Source organism: Spodoptera frugiperda, chromosome 23, assembly GCF_023101765.2.
Source record: "Spodoptera frugiperda isolate SF20-4 chromosome 23, AGI-APGP_CSIRO_Sfru_2.0, whole genome shotgun sequence".
Lineage (NCBI taxonomy): Eukaryota > Metazoa > Arthropoda > Insecta > Lepidoptera > Noctuidae > Spodoptera > Spodoptera frugiperda.
Window position 1 is genome coordinate 2582720 of NC_064234.1, and position 17721 is coordinate 2600440.

The 17721-nt window shown below is 38.7% G+C and overlaps 2 protein-coding genes across 2 annotated transcripts in view; one reads left to right on the forward strand and one right to left on the reverse strand.

Moving 5' to 3' along the window:
* Nucleotides 1–228: 228 nt before the first annotated feature.
* LOC118266996 (cytochrome b5 domain-containing protein 1) lies at nt 229–2714 on the reverse strand. The gene is made up of 4 exons (XM_035580695.2): nt 2368–2714; nt 1699–1954; nt 1001–1246; nt 229–402 (listed from the first exon to the last, which is right to left on the reverse strand). Exons 1-4 carry the CDS (start codon nt 2608–2610, stop codon nt 326–328), a joined length of 822 nt encoding a protein of 273 aa, XP_035436588.1. The 5' UTR covers nt 2611–2714; the 3' UTR covers nt 229–325.
* Nucleotides 2715–5306: 2592 nt separating this feature from the next.
* LOC118267022 (TNF receptor-associated factor 4) overlaps nt 5307–17721 on the forward strand; it is a 99938-nt gene continuing 87523 nt past the window's right edge. The window contains exon 1 of the mRNA XM_050702804.1: nt 5307–5354. Within this exon, the coding sequence (XP_050558761.1) occupies nt 5320–5354 (35 nt within the window). The 5' untranslated portion in view covers nt 5307–5319. The remainder of the gene's footprint in view (nt 5355–17721) is intronic.

Sequence of the window (17721 nt, forward strand, 5' to 3'; positions counted from 1 at the left end):
TATTTCGCGATTACACCGACGTTTGCGGCCGGATTTGTATGATTTGTTTTTTTCTGTTGGAAAGGTTATATTTTCGAGGTGGTCCCATTTCTACCAGGTTAGGATTTGATGATGGGACCCCAGGGAAACCGTGGGGAACTTTTAACAATTATAACGACAACTTAAGTATGCGTGTATTCTTATGTACACTGCTACACATATTAGATGAAACTAAAATAAAAGAAAGACTTAAGGTACGCACATTATAATTTGTATTTATAAGAAACTTGTAAATAATATAGGAAATAATAAAACCATTCTGTTCGTCTTTGTAATGTGACTGAGATCAGGCCTTGAAACATCTCTCTGGTCTTTTTAGAACACAACTGGGTTCGGTACAGAAGCACTCGTCTCTCGGAGGATCTAAAAATTTGCACACAGCATTATTCTCATTTTTTTTCAAGTTTTTTTTTTTTTTAGAAAAACGTTGCCCCACACTAGGATTTTCTCCTGTGTCGTGGGTGCGTTAACAAACATACAATTTCACATGCACATGACACCCAGACTGGAAACAACAATCTGTGGATCACACAAAGACTTGTTCCGTGCGGGAATCGAACCCGCGACACTTTGCACGGCAGCCAGTTGCCAGCCACCGCGCCAACCGTGCAGGCAAGTCAAAATTAATTTAGGAAAGATATTTATTGATTAAAATACTCTAGACTTACGACGAACTGAGTGCACTACGCACGCGAACAGGGGCCTTAGTCTGCTATTACAATTGTGTCATAATGGTCGATCATTGAGCAGTTCAAGAGGGAAGGAGCTATACAACCTACGTAGTTCCGTCCCTCTTGCACTGCTCAATGATCGACCATTCTGACACAATTGTAATAGCAGACTAAGGCCCCAGAGCATTACAACTCGTGCTCGCCGCGATACATGCTCGTCGGTTTTTTTGCAGAACATAAAGGGGCTCGCAACATTTTCTTCTATTGTCACAATGAAATCCAGTTCTTACCTTCAGTCAAGTCGTCGTTATAATAAATTAAAATGGCAGGTATGTGAATATTCTCTGGCAGAGCTACGTCGCTAAATCTATCCCTTTCATCTGGTATGCCGTTCTCTTCTAAGTTTTTATTAAGGCAGAGCCCTCTGCCCATGTACCGCCAAGTGTATGACAGTAAATGACTGTTATGCGGCAAATATCTCATCATGATCTCATAAATCGTTTCTTCAGAGCATACTTCAAGGGTTACTGTTGAACCTAATGTAGATATTTGATCAGTGAGATAAAAAACAAATTCAAAGTTAATTTAAACAGTAAACAGTTGTTAAATATTTCCTGTTCAGGTAGGATAGAAGAGTAGCGAGAAAGTCTCACCAAAATGTGGGAGAGCCATGTTTCGGCACGAATGGGCCGGCTCGACCGGAGTGATACCACGGCCTCACAGAAAACCAACGTGAAACAACGCTTGCGTTGTGTTTCGTTGTATGAGTGAGGTTACGGGAGGCCCAATTCCCACCTTCCCAATCTTTCCCATCCCCGATTCCCGAACAACAACTCTTAAATTCCTAACTCCCAAAAAGCCGGCAGCGCACTTGTAACGCCTCTGGTGTTTCAAGTGTCCATGGGCGGCGGCGATTGCTTACCATCAGGTAATAGGTACGTCTGCTCGATTACCGGCGTGTTTCATAAAAAAAAAACATTATAGTTACCTGTTAACGTATTCGTTATCCTGATAGGTCTAGTTTTGGATGTAGCTTTACCCACCACATATTTGTCCCCGTCCCACCAAGGTTCTTCCAAAGGCCGCCATCTTGTGGAAGGTACTACAGGCTGACGGAAAGTATGCCCGTGTGTACGGTGAGTCACTTCAGAGCCCGTCACTGGATGGATGTAATTTACCCATTCCCCGTTTTTAAACCAATGACTCAAGTCTTTACCTGCATACGCCAAAATGGTCATAGCCAACTGCAAATAAAAGTAAAATTCTGTTTAAGATAATATAATAATACTATAAAATATTATCTTATAAAATTACGAGCCAAATAAAATTTATCGGATGAAAGAAGTAGTCATCTTAAGCTAAATGATAAGTTACAGTTCTGAAGCAAATACAAAGAGCAGATGTTATGGCGGGATTTCCCTTTAACACAATGCATGACACTTTACGGGGAGCGCGAGACGTTAATAACCACACTCCTCTCTATTTTCCAACATGCAGTCCCATACTACAAACACGTTGCCAATTGTCCACATTTTAATGTGCCACTTTCTGAACGCTTATAACCTATCTAGAATCTAGATACACCCTCAGATTAAACAATACATCCTCTTTGTTGGCTACTGCTAACGGTGTCATCAAAAACAAAATAGTACATTACCCGCTTTCCATCGCAAAAGAAATAGCCCTGCTTAAAACAGGGACAATACTCCACGCAATTATTACAAAACCAATTTTTGACAGAACAGGAACATGACTTGGGACACATACAATTTCGAAATTGATTTTCGAGCCAGGGCGTCAAGTTATAAACTTTCCCATTCAACGAAACCCAACAATCTGACGCAACGTTGTGGACTGCCACCTCAGCCGGCGTGTACCATTGCTGTTTAGTGTATATCATATCGTAGTATAAATAATGTAACTTGTTTCTATTTATATAACATCTATTATTATATATAGGTAAGGTGAGGTAACTTTGACGTACTTATTTTTTTGTTTGTACATGTCAACGTGTCTGTGATTAAGTTGTTGTGATTAAAACCTTTTTATACCACTAAGCGATTCATATTCATTGAATATGATTTAAGCTTGAATGTATGGTTAAGGGTAAGTATAGTATATAGTAGCAGACTATGGCTCCTGCTCCGCAGAGCGTATACTTTCTTATGAGTAATGTAATTAATGACCTTTTTTGGATTTTCTTGAATGCTCATACATAATAATCCGTTGTTGAACCTTAACGTAACACTTTAATATGTTTGAGAAAGCTCGTAGTCCACCAGAAATCCCGGTGTTAAAGACTGTTTTGGAGTTGAACGAAAACGAAATAGTTGAACAAAAGCGCTCTGATTGATTGGTTCATTTGCGCCGGCCAATCAGATCGTACGCGCTTTCGTTTCGATCTCGTTAAAAGTAATGCAAACTCGTACTAGGGCACAGATCCTGTTTAAGACTTTGACTGCCAACAAAAATCTGTTGATGGCAAATCCTCCGCTAGTGCCGGTCACTTTTGCTCCCATGGTATTTAATTTGTTAATATACACACAAGTCATACAAACATTTTACAGTTTTAAACTCAAAGTGTTTTCTAGGCAGTATTTTGTATGTATTATTTAATAGGACCTTATTCAATTATCACAATATAGGTAAGTGTGGAAAAGCCATGCTCTGGCACGAATGGGCCGGCTCGACCGGAATCTCACAGAAAACCGACGTGAAACAACGCTTGCTTTGTGTTTCGTTGTGAGGTTGAGGTTATTGGAGGCCCAATTATCACCCTCCCTAAACTCTCCGATCCCCAATTCCCCAGCAATCCTCAAATACCTAAACCGTCCAAAAGGTTGGCAATGCATTCGCAACGCATCTGGTGTTTCGTGTATCTATGGGCGGTACCGATTGCTTACTATCAGGTGATCCATCTGCTCGTTTACCGGCTATTCTGATAAAAACAATGTATAAGTATTATAAACTGACTCGATAGCCGAGTGGTTGCAAGTGCGACTGCCGGGCAAGGGGTCTCGGGTTCGATTCCCGGGTCGGGCGAAGTATTACTGGGCATTTTTCGGTATTTCGAAAATTTGTCAGTAGTAGCACGGAGTCTGGAAATGTGCCCGGTACATGGCAATAGGCTCACCACCACATGGGACTTACAACATAAATTGTGAAATGTGGGTGTACATTGGCATTATGTGCCATAATGTGCACCCTCTGTCTACCCCTTCGGGGATTAAAGGCGTAAAGTTATAAAAAAAAAGTATTATGAACTAGCAATTTAATTTATTAATACGATGCCACCAGTTTGTGTTCATTGCGATCACAAGTCTAAGTCCTGCTATGCTTGGCCAAGCATGCTTCCTGATGACCTGTAGGTAGTGGCACGCGTCGGTAGAAAAATATATGTATTATGTATATAAATAACAGAACAAGAAATGCTATTAAGTTCGTGGCGGTGTAGGTTATGGACATTGCTTTATCCGGTATCCGATTCTACTTTTACGATTTATAGTATCGTTTTGGACTTTTTGTTGAGTATCAGATTTATTATCCTCGGTTTTTAGAGGGTGACTGGTTAGGGTGGGGAGTACCTAGTATCTTTCTGGATGTATCCGCCATATACTTATTGAGAACCAATTTCTTTTTTGAAATCAGTTAAAAAGTGTAACACAACGGGCTTTCATGTACCTTACAAATGAAACTATGCAATTACGCGGCAATGTGCAGTATTGCCGTACAATTTGCATCCCTCCCGCGATATCGTTATTTCTAGTTCACAGAACACTCACTTATTTGCGTACTTATACGCCGAGACCACCACGCATGCGCGGATCCGATAATTCTATCCACTTATTGCCCTAAATTATAGCGACCGCAACCCCATGCAAAGAGCTCCAATAAAAATAAACTGGCGCGCTTTTTGTCCATAGAGTAGTGATGGCACGTCATAGACGCGCGTCTGTGTGACGTATTCATTTTTTAAATTGTTCGTATAAAGAATTAATTCAATGCGTTCGTGATAGTAGTGTTGTTGATGATAAAATAAGTTGTTGATGTTTACTTAGTATCCGTGAACGCATGCGTATTTATGTGAAGTTTTTAAGTGTTGTGTGTAATTGTTGTTGATTATGTTTTGAATAACTATAGGTTAGTAGATTTTGTTACTTTATAAGTAGCTTTTACTTTTGTAGTCGCAGAACTGTACTATATGCTTTATTATTATTTGGAAACTTAAATTTAAGCTTATTTACTATCTATTTTTAGTAGGCAAATTCCAGTCTAAGTATATCTATACTTAATCTTAAAGTTTTTATAAGTTAAATATCTCTTTAAGTGAAGTAAGTGACGAGATGTAGAGCGACATGCTACTTTTACTCCTACTTTTTGTTAATTAGTTCACAAAAGTACTTTTTGGAAATTTATATGGATAACCCCCTTTATTTTTGAGGTAGACAGTAAATAGTTGGTATGCGGATTTTGTTTGGGTTAAATTTAGCAATTGACATTTAACACCCTTCCTGACTTCTGGTATACACACTTAATCTTGATGACCATAATATGATATAAGCCGTTTACCATAAAAACATTTTTATTTATTTTCAGATATTGAACCAAAATGGCAACGTTGCCGATCTTCGTGTCACTTAGCAGGTAAAGTAATAGCAGGATTATTCATAACATTTAGGTAAAACTTTATTTATGACTGCCTCGTTGGTCGAGTGGTCGCAAGAGTGACTGCCGGACAAGGGGTCTCGGGTTCGATTCCCCAAAGTATCACTGGGGTACCGGTTTTACGAAAATTTCTCAGTAGCTCGCAGTCTGGAATTATGCCCAGTATATGGTAATAGGCTTACCCCCTATTACATGGGATTTATAAGACAAATGGTGAAACGTGTGCATTGTATAGCGGTATTACGTGCCGTAATGTGCACATCTGCCTACCCCTTCGGGAATAAAATGCGCGATGATGATGACAAGTTTATTATCTGTTTTACGGCATGGTGCCACGGCAGGGAATACATTTGCCACCATTCCAACTTATCTCGCGGGTGAAGCCGACTAAGGGACCTGGGCGCTTGCTCTTTAGACCAATCTCAATGTCAATGCAATTTCAATCCAATAAAATTTCAATTATTATTCAATGTCAAAACTATACAACTCCAATCGTTTGACTTTGACATTGACATTTAATTTATGTAATATGCACGCAATACTGACGGGCGTTAGTGTCAACTCAAGAGCACGAAATTTCACAATGTCAATCGTAGTTGGATTGAAGATTAGAAGGGCTGATGCCTGATCCAGAGCTGCGGAGTACCTAGCAGGTTTACCGGGGCTCCGGCTCGAAAAGCAGGAGTAGGAACGGGGTGGTTTTTATCAGTAAGAGTCTGACACTGGCTCTCACTTCGCCCAAGGCGGGAGAAGTCATTGGATAATTTTCACCCCTTATAAAAATGCCAGAGAACGCTGCTGCCGGGTAAAAACAGTTTAAGTAAAGGCTAACCCTATTTATGCAATTTGTGGGTGTGTTTACAAAATTAAATAATTTCGCATGCGCAGCGCACCTAGTCACTAACCAACAACTTGTGGATATTTTCTAGATTACTCACAAGTATCGCGTAAATCGAATCTGCTACTATTTGGGCATCAGCCACCGTAACTTTTTTAACCGACTTCAAAACGGAGGACGTTCTCGACACGGGACGTACATAAAAGCTATAAACTAATGTACAGTTTGCTGTTTATAATATTGAACAAAGCCCTATCTATGGTACAGGAAGTAACTCTTGTAAATAAAGACGACGCTCGATAGTTAAAACACAATATTAAAGGATTTAACGACATTTTTTTGTTGATCATTTGGGTCTACTGCTCGTGTGTGTAAGCGCAGCTGTGTACAAAGTTGTTTTGATCCTTAGAAACACAGATATATATCATGTATAACAGAATATTTCGCATATTATATTAATACTAAGAATATTTACGAATACGCAATGGCAGTGGACGGCATCCGGCTGCCAAAGCTCGCTTCCTGTCACCCATATTAGGAAGGAACCAAGACGTGCGCACACGCATTACGTAGGTACTATATATATGCTTTAGTTTGAGTATCATATCTGCTATAGCCATCCTGGAATAATTCAACACAAAAATAATTATTCAAATCGGACCAGTAGTTCCGATGATTAGCGCGTTCAAACAAACAAACAAACTCTTCAGCTTTATATATCAGTATAGAGTATAGATATAAAGATTTGCATTTAACATGCGGACGCATGACGTGTGTGTGTGTCATATTATAGACAACCCATATCTATCTCCTGGTGTAGGTGACACGTGATGAGGATTCCGTTCCTCATTCCCAATTCGGCTATCGAAGCAACATAACATGTGACTCTGTTCACGGAATATTATATAGAGTTCCTGATCAGATTACTATAACATACGCGTTTTTAATTATTATATGTTATCGGCTTACTCACGTAACTGTTTGACGAGGAACTCGACTAGTTTCAAGCCATGCTAGAGGCTCATATTCATGCCGCGACACACGACGTGGCGATTGTCGAATCGCCGCAATGAAACTAGTCGAGTTCCTCGTCAAATAGTTACGTGAGTAAGCTGATAACATATAAAAATTAATTTAGTATGTCTCACGAAAGTTACTATAAAAATACGCGTTTTTGTTCTATAAGGTAAGTCAGTAAAATGTTTATTTTTTTACCTTTTTTTATATTGTAGATTTTCTCCTCAGTATTCTTTTTAACCAAGATATTGCAATTTTGCACCCATATATACTGGTAATGTGTGACGTTTCCAAGTTGACCTTCGAATCTTCGGAATTCACAGACTTTCTGATGACTTATGTTATTAGACTGAACCCAGTGGAGTGCGACCTCGGCTCAAAACGTACCTTTGTACTAACTAGATCACAATCGAATCTTCGAACACGCTCAATTATTTGAGTACTTTGAAGGCGAGGTCCGACAGAGATCTACAGTTACCGACCTAGCTCAAAGGATTAGCAAGCTGAAATGGTAGTGGGCCGGTCATATGCGTTAAAGAACCGATGACCGTCGGAATAGGCGTGTCCTGGAGTGGAGACCTCGTCTAGGCAAACGTCTCCAGCTAGGTGGAGTGACGATATCCGTAAGGTGGCTGATAGTGGTTGGATGCGTAGAGCTGAGGTCGAGCGCAGTGGCGTGCCATTGGAGAGGCCAATGTCCAGCAGTGGACGATATCAGCCTGATGATAATGATGATGATGATGAAGGTAAGAAGCTTATTATTCCAACATTTAACCCATAATGTAGCTTATAGTAAATTGAAATCGGTGGTATAAAGCTATGATATTGTATTTATGCAATTTTTTACGTATCTCTCAAGGTTATTAACACAAAGACTTAATTAACAATGATCCAGAACGGTGAATATTTACCATAAGCTAGACCTGCGCCGGCGCACGTCCGGTAAGGGCTGTCATTACCAAGTTCCGGTTGTTACTGGTTTGACAACCCTGTGCATGTGTATGTTACAGTTAACTGGCCGGTTTGAGTCCTGAGCTTGGCAAGTAGGTGGGGATTTGTTCGTAGTTTATTTAATACTGTTACACCTTTATCCCCGAAACGGTTGGTAGAAGTAGGTACACACAATGTCATATAATGCACATATTGTCGCATGCAATATGGCTCTCCGTACCAATTCAAGGGAGAGGACAATTCAAGAAGCCGTTTTATTACAGAAACTATTTCGACAAAATAAAAAAAAACCCTAATTAAAAATTAGTAAAAGCTACAAGTTAAAAAATCAACCGATTCGGTTACCAGTAAGGCAGTAACAAATAAAAAAAATATATTTAAAACAAGGTTAACGCACTTGCTGAGTGGCTGCCGACTCCTCAACCCACGTTCACATAAAATAATACATAACATACATATTAATTGTAACTAATCCGAAATCTGGGAATTTTTGGACTTGAATGAGATAATTATGGATGTGCTTTTTTAAGAGGGAAAATCATCCAATGACTTCTCCCGCCCTGGACGAGACGAGAGGGGGTGTCAGACTCTTACTTACTAAAAACCATCCCGTTCCTACTCCTGCTTTTCAAGCCGGAGCACCGGTAACCCGCTAGGCAGTCCGCATAAAGTATAATAAGATCTTCATTTTACTAGTCTCAGTCAGAATAGTCGACTCCAAACAGAGATGCATTCTTTCATCTTTCTCTTATGACAGTAAAAACAGACTCAACAGAGGTGCAGTACGAAAACAATGGTTTTACAAAAGTCTCGTGTCGTCCAATCTCTATTCGCGTGTCGCCTGTAGCATCTAGGTTACAAACGGCATTCCACGTACGTCCAATAATTGACGTATCTCCAACGATAATTACAAATAGCAGCGGTATTGCTTCTTCTTCATTAAATCCGGATTATAATGATTTTAATCATGAGATAACAAGCTGACGCGTAGATAGAAAGGAGTTGAAAATAATTTTCTGAGCAAATGTTAATGACTGGCTACTCCCGCGCAGTTTCGAGTACTGCTCGGCTTTATGTATTGTAGCATATGCTACAATGAGGGCTATATAGCCCTCCTCAATATATGGTCCATACAACACAAAATATTGTTTAATTACAACCAGTAGTTTTGGATATTAGCACGTTCAAACAAATACAAACAATAATTTTCTTTGAAATACAGTTTTTGATAACCGAAATTATCTATTGGTTTCCATCATCATGCCCATCAGGGCATGGGATAACACGATTAGTGGAGAGTGTACGCACTGTGTACGATACAAATCTAATGCTTTACTTATTAATTGCTGTGTTCATAGAAAAACCACATCCAATTACTAAATTATTACTTTAGTAAATCTTTAAAACAAAATGCTTCCCACCGTCCAAATCCTGCGCCTACGCATTCAATGGAAACGCATTAGGTCCTCACCGTAAAAGGAAGCTGGAATTATTGCATCGATCGTTTATATTTTAAAGTTATAACTTATAAGTTAAGTTTGGCTAATTTCTTTGTTTCATACTTAGGCATATGGAGTGTAATAAAACACTAAGTTGTGATATTTTGGTCAGGTAGATTATTTATAAGATCAACTGAACTATATTTTGCGATGGTTTTAGGAATTCCACCATCATCCTTTTAAGGTGACTTTATCCTACTAATATTGTAAATACGAAAGTTTGTATGTTTATTTGTTTTTACTCTGTCACGTCAAAACGGTTGAAGGGATCGAAATGACATTTGGAACAGGGGTAGATTATGATCCGAAATAATAAAATATTTTCTTGTCGCTGCTAACAACAAAACTTATTTTTATTTTTAAACTCAGGTAAGTTATAGGATCGTAAACTGGTTAGTAAAAGATTTTCTTGTCGCTTCATCTGTAATCTTGCTGAAGAGTATTTCATTAATTGTGACGTATCTACGAACTTTGTTATTACGGTTATAATTCTCAAATAAGCCCACTGCCCATTGTTTCCATAATATTAATCGTAATATTTATTATTCTAGCAACTACAGTTTAATGACTTCATCATCCAAGACAACTAAAGCGTCCAAAATTAACTGACTTGTGGCCAAATTCGGAATCAACATTTTTGTGACAGATCTTTTTCACCACTAGCGCCACCTACGGAGTTCAAGTTACACTGGACATTTTGTTTGACAGCCATCTTTTACACTATAATTTCATGGTCTGCTGATTTCTTGGAATCTGATGGTTATAAATATGGGTGTGGGATGTTCCGACCATTATGAACGATGATGATATTATGTGTATCATGAATGATGAGCTGATGATACAACATTAATCATAAAGATATTTGCAAACAATACGTTCATATTCTGCCGTGCAACGTGTCGCGTGTTCGATTCCCGCACGGAACAATTCTTTGTGTGATCCACAGATTGTTGTTTCGGGTCTGGGTGTCATGTGCATGTGAAATTGTATGTTTGTAAACGCACCCATGACACAGGAGAAAATCCTAATGTGGGGCAACGTTTAAAAAAATATATATATTCTGCTACTACTACTACTAAAACTGCTGCCACTGAATACTGCATCAGTTGTGTCCGATTTAACTGAGGTAAAGAACTACACCACCGATCTCCAGCCTGCCTGCAAAGCGATATAGCAAACCCTTTTATTTAGGAGGTCCATAGTCCTATTACGAGCTATGTGAACCGAATGAAGTAACGGACTAGTGGTCAGTCTACCTCTTGAAGTCCCAAGGGAACTTAGACCTATTCAAAACCAACCAGCCACGTCTGTACTGGTCCAACCCACTCCTTTGTTAGTACTATCTCCAATTAGTTTCCTCACATCCCTAGTATTTAATCATTCCCATACTATTCTCAGTGGTAGTGATGTAACGACAGTGGTCAGTGCACTTGACCGTGACGTCATCGTGTGTAATACCTACATACGTTGAGATTCATAATTCCCTGGTACCTGAGTAGTCTAGGGACATAATGGGTATGTGGAATGTCCGGTCAGACTACAGTGAAATGGTGGGAATAAGTACTCTAAATGGAAAAATATTAAATAACGCACTGGAAAAGGATTCTGATTCTCTTCCTGCTAGAGATAAACAAAATATATTTGATTGCACGGATAGCGCGGTGGCTGGGCAACCAGCTGCGGCATAACGTGTAGCGGGTTCGATCAACACACGGAGCAACTCTTTGTGAGAATTGTGTCCAAAAATTGTTGTTTCGCGTCTGGGTGGCATGTGTATGTGAAATTGTATGCTTGTAAACGCACTCATGACACTGGAGAAAATCCTAATAGTGTTTTAAAAAAAGTGATTTTTCTTAGAAAATAAGATAAAGTATCCATTGCTCACTTGCTCAGTGATCCGATTTAGTGACTGTTTCTTTAGGGATGGTGACGGGGTATGAAAAAATCTATTTAGTTCGTCATTTAGATCATGAATACCTAAATATTAAATTGTGGCTGTGGCCGACCATGGTAATTTTAGAACCTATCCCTATTTATGATACATTAACCTATAAGGTTATGATTTTCAAATACTTTTTAGCCGCAGTATAAGATAATACTAAAATAATACTAAATTATCTTATATTGTGGCTATATTAATATCTACTTACGCTAAGTAAAGGCATTGTATTTGTATGTAAATTTTGTCCACAGTTTCACACGCTCATCTTATCAAATTAATCTTTTATTTATTATTAAAGCGTAGTTTTACTTGGAATTAAATTGCATATATTAGGTATTTTGAACAAGTCGTCTATAAAAACTATTATAAAGAAACAATATTATATTAATAAACAGATTTTACCCGCAGGTACAAGTATGCTTATGTCCTACGATTTTAAATTCATTTCGTGTGAGATCCTAAGTCAATTGGGGCAATGCCCCAAAGGGGACGCTATAACTAGATTTAGAAATTATTATGGTAGCACAAAGGTTGAAAATGGCATGTATTGTATGATAATTAGTATTTAACTAAAGGAACTACTAGGGATATTAATTAGCTATACTCTACCTTCGCCTTTAAGAAATAGCAGTTAAGAGGTAGATACGTGAAGTTTTTATAGTCGTATTGTACCAAACATTATTGCACTGACGGCTTAGCATGAGTTTGTTTAAAAACGTATAACGTGATTGATACATTCACAACGCTCTCATTTAATAGACCAACCAATCCGAGGGCTGTTTTACGTTTAAACAAGAGCACGTGCGGCACACTGATTGGTTGGTTTATGCGCGCTGACCAATCAGAGCGTCGAATGCGCTCTCGTTTCGATCTCGTTAAACGTAAAACTAACTCTTACTAGCCCCTCTGTTGATAGTCGATGTGACATCAATGTAAGTTTCTAACACAAATCATCACCAATTCCCACAGGTTTCTCTTGCAAACTTCACCTGTCATACAACAGTAGAATTTCCCTTAAAACAATGGTGCCGTATTGTCTTTCCATGGGATTGTCATCGACAAGCCTTTTGTTTGTTACTATCTTGAGAATCTATAGATGTTCGTTTAGCATGTGATTCTTCGGAGCTGCGGACTGTCTAGCGGGTTATCGGGGCTCCGGTTCGAAAAGCAGGAGTAGGAATGGGGTGATTTTTAGTCAGTAAGAGTCTGACACTCCCTCTAGCTTCTCCCAGGCGCGAAGGCATTGTAAGATTTTCCAACTTAAAAAAAAAACATGTGACTCTTGAATGAGATTAAACTTGCTTTCCGTATTAGTCCAGTCATTTGGTAGTTTTACCTGGAAAGTTTTCCGGGAGTTTTGAAAATTGGTGGATTTATAGATTTGGGTATGCTCTTTTCGAATTTCAACTTTGCCACCTCGTACAACCGCCGCTCGCGCCGCCATATTGAAAAAATGGCGCCTAAAAACGGTTTTTTATTAATATCTCCGTTCCGACGCATTTTACGAAAAAATATTTATCTACAAAATGAAACTAGAAAAAAATTCCTACAATTTATGTATTGATAACTTTTTCATAAAATCAATAGTTTTTGGCGTACGAGCGCCGAAAAGTATTATTCATCTGCACCACCACGTGTACAACAAATGTGTGTTGTGCAGCAACCGACGACTGTCGCAACCGAGGGCTGGGCTCGCTGTCATTGCAGAGGTAAGTCCCCTGTTTGAGGAGTGGCTAGAGCGGCGCCATGGCGTCCTCACCTACCGCCTGACGCGGGTGCTTATCGGACACAGGAGTTTCGGTAGGATCCTGTTTTTGATTGGGCGGGAGGAAACGCCCGGGTGTCATCACTGCGAAGACCGCCCGGAGGACACAGTGGAACATATAACATAACACATATAACATCAGAAACAGGAACCTACCGAAACTTCCCTGTTTGTACAACACACATTGTTTGTAAACGGTTTTTTATTAATATCTCCGTTCCGACGCATTTTACGAAAAAATATTTATCTACAAAATTAAACTAGAAAAAAATTTCCTACAATTTATGTCTTGATAACTTTTTCATAAAATCAATAGTTTTTGGCGTACGAGCGCCGCAAAGTATTATTCATCTGCACCACCACGTGTACAAACAATGTGCTTTTTTTAAATGTATCAATTCTTAAAAACTAATGATGATATCTCGTTCAAACCAATTTTTTTTGAAAGTTTCCATTAAAATCTACAGCATATATTTTTTTTAGTTTTCTTACTCACTTATTTTAAAAGTTAGAGGGCAGGACACATTCGATAGACCTCATTTTTCCACTTTGGAAGTGTCTATCTTTCAAACAATAGATTTTGACGAAAAATGGTTTTAGGAACCATGACTTATTTTTAATGGCCTATCCACAGACAACCATCACGGATAGGTTAGACTAAAAAAATTTTTTTGAAGAGGTGCAGTGACCGCGCGCTCTCTGCCCTCTATCTCGGAAACGGTGCACCGTATATAAAAAAGTTTAGACAAAAGTTGTAGAAAATTTTGTATTCTACAATATTGGTATGAAATTCAAATACCAAAAATCCATAGGAAATGAGATATTTCCAAAAAAGCGCAAAAAAACGTTTTTTGGGACCTTTGGACCTTAAAATTTAATAGTTGCTTACACCCTACCATATGTAGGTTTTGAGACAAGTTTCAGGCAGTCAATATACAAGTATATACAAAATTACAGCTGGGTATCTCAAATTCCGAGATGAAATCCTTATTTGACTGGACTAATAATACTTTGCGGCGCTCGTACGCCAAAAACTATTGATTTTATGAAAAAGTTATCAATATATAAATTGTAGGAAATTTTTTCTAGTTTAATTTTGTAGATAAATATTTTTTCGTAAAATGCGTCGGAACGGAGATATTAATAAAAAACCGTTTTTAGGCGCCATTTTTTCAATATGGCGGCGCGAGCGGCGGGTGTACGAGGTGGCAAAGTTGAAATTTGAAAAGAGCATACCCAAATCTATAAATCCACCAATTTTCAAAACTCCCGAAAAACTTTCCAGGTAACCCCTTTTTATCTACCAAATGACTGGACTATATGAATATTACTTACTAGTTATAAATGTCTAACATTGACTATAATTTTTAAAATATCACTTTATGAAACGACACAACATACATAACGTAATTTTAACAGGTTTTTTTATTTAAATTCATGAAAAAATATTAGAAACGTACGAAAACGATTTAAAGTCAAGGAGTGGGAGCTAATACGTCATTTCTACGTATAAAACTTACTTTCCTAAAAGTGACGTCAAGCGATTTTTCAAATCATATATCTTGTACGGAAAGTATTTGTTTCCGTAAGAAAATAAAAATACGTGTCTAATATTTTAAAATAATCTACAAGTCGGACATTAAAATAAAAATTACTCATCTACCCTACTATAGGTAGTAGTCGTATTCGTACTTAGTCAGTAATTCTCAGAAAGACAGCTGTACATAGTTCCATACTGATTGATAGTTGCATTTAAAAAAAAAAACAATTTACTAAACGACATTGAACATCTCCTGACAAGGTCAGAGCAGGACGACCACAGACTATAAATGGCGGCAAATACAGGGTCTACAGGTGTCCATCAAGTTCCAAAGAGGTTTTGCTTAACGTTTAAAAAAAAAGTTGTTGGTGTACCACGAAGTTATTCTAGCTTGTTTGAAGCTTTGTTTCATTCAAAGGAAAGGGTTTATTCGTTTCATACGTCACTGTGTTAAATATGGCCACTTTCAATCCTAAAATATATTTAGGTATGAATTTGGTAATCACGAACGATGTACGGTCACAAAACTGATTGTCGAGTTTTTTTTTATGGAATATAAACGAGCAGACGAATCACCTGATGGTAAGCAATCGCTGCCGCCCATGGACATTTGAAACACCAGAGTCGTTACAAGTGCGTTGCCGGCCTTTTGGGGTTAGTAATTTAAGGGTTGTTGGGGGATCGGGGATTGGGAAGATTGGCAACTGGGTTATTTGTGCCTCCGGTAACCTCACTTACACAATGCAATTGTTGTTTCACGTCGATTTTCTGTGAGACCGTGGTATCACTCCGGTCGAATCGGCCCATTGGTGTCGAAGCATGGCTCTCCCACACTTGTAACTTTGAGTTAGTTATCTGAAGTTCTATTTTCGGGTCAGGCAAATTATCATTAAACTTCGTCTGTTTTTCAATCAGTTTTTACACCCCCTAATTGGTCTTACGATTACGATACAAATGGCAAATAATATAATATGTTTTGAGGATAAACAGGCGTGCGGTTACGCTATGTTACGGCGTGTTAAAGCCCATAAAAGTGTGATTTCAACACTTTTCTTTTATATCTTAATATTATGAACACTGAACCCACAACACGGAACCTGGTACTCTTTATCTATCAATTACAGCCAGGAACGGGTCCGTTACAGCAGTTATCACATTACTGTACCAACGCACTGTATACTATATATTGTATGGGAACGCTAGAACTATGCAATTGTTTTAATTTCATATTATGCGGAGTAGCGGGATTCTTGGTGCTCGTGGTACGAGTATGACTGTTTGATCAAGGGTGCTACAGTACTGTGTTTATTGCTATGTAACAAAATTACTGGATAATTCGAACTTATTGGTGTTACATACCTACCACCTGTATTTTGAGGCTTTTTTTTGAGGGGGGAAAATCATCGAATAACTTCTCCCGCCTTGGGCGAGGCGAGAGGGAGTGTCAGACTCTTACTGACTAAAACCACCCCGTTCTTTCTCCTGCTTTTCGAGCCGGAGCCCCGGTAAACCCGCTAGGCAGTCCGCAGCTCCGGATCAGGCATCAGCCCTACTGGGCCCCATCTATGATATTTTGAGGCTAGGTACAAATTTCGGACCACTTAACATTTGGAACATTCAGTAATTCGAAATATTTGAATCGTCCCTCCAATTACGAATTCACGAGAGTCGATTGTACTTTTATTACCACATTCTAATCATTAGCTTTTTAAGAGACAAGAGCCCTTTAAAAACAGTAAAGCCCTTTCGTAATAAAAAAGTGTCTATTGAAATCGTTGGCTTGAAACAGATTCATTGAAGCAGTAGCTATTATAAAAACGTGAGCATTGTTCTTTAGTTCATTCATTCACTGTGTTGCCACCGCCATTACGGGTTCATAAGTTAATGAACTTTAAGTTTTTTTTTTTCTAAAACTTTTATGTCATTTACTTCTATAGTATTTTCATTTAGGACTGCCTCGTTGATTGCGAGGTCGCAACTGCGACTGCTGGGCAATGGGTCTTGGGTTTGACAAAGTTCGGGTAAAGAAGTACTGGGCCTTTTTCGGCTTTTCAAAAATTCTCAGTAGTAGCACGGAGAATGGAATTGTGCCCTGTGTAAGGCATTAGGCTCACCCCTTATTACATGGGACTTATCACAGATCGTGGAAAAATTGGATGTACATTGTACAGCAGCAGTACGTGCCGTAATGTGCACCTCTGCCTTTCCCTTCGGGGATAAAAGGCGTGATGTTGCGTTATTTATTTATTGCTATATTTACATACAAAAATATTTATACCTAGTTATATAGTAGTACTAGGTATAGGTAGGGCAATGACCGCTTCGAGTGACCTTGAAGAATTGCATCATAGTTACGGAGTCAGCAGTCAGGAATGTGTGTTGCCATGCGAACACCGCCGTTTTCATGATAATTTTACGACAGAGAATGGTTAGCGAAACCCTTGCTTATTCATTAGTTGGTTGCATCTTAACTATCCAACACATAGACGTTTGAACATGACATAATATAACGTGAAAAAAGGAATATTAGAACTTAAGACGGGATATTTCCCATGTTTATTTATGTCTTTTTTTGTATGGAACACAAAAAAAGACATGATCGTAAACGAGCAGACGTATCACCTGATGGTAAGCAATCGCCGCCGCCCATGGACACTTGAAACACCAGAGGCGTTACAAGTGCGTTACCGGCCTTTTGGGGGTTGGGAATTTAAGAGTTGTTGGGGAATCGGGGATTGGGAAAATTGGGAAGGGAGGAAATGGGCCTCCGGTAACCTCACTCACACAACGAAAC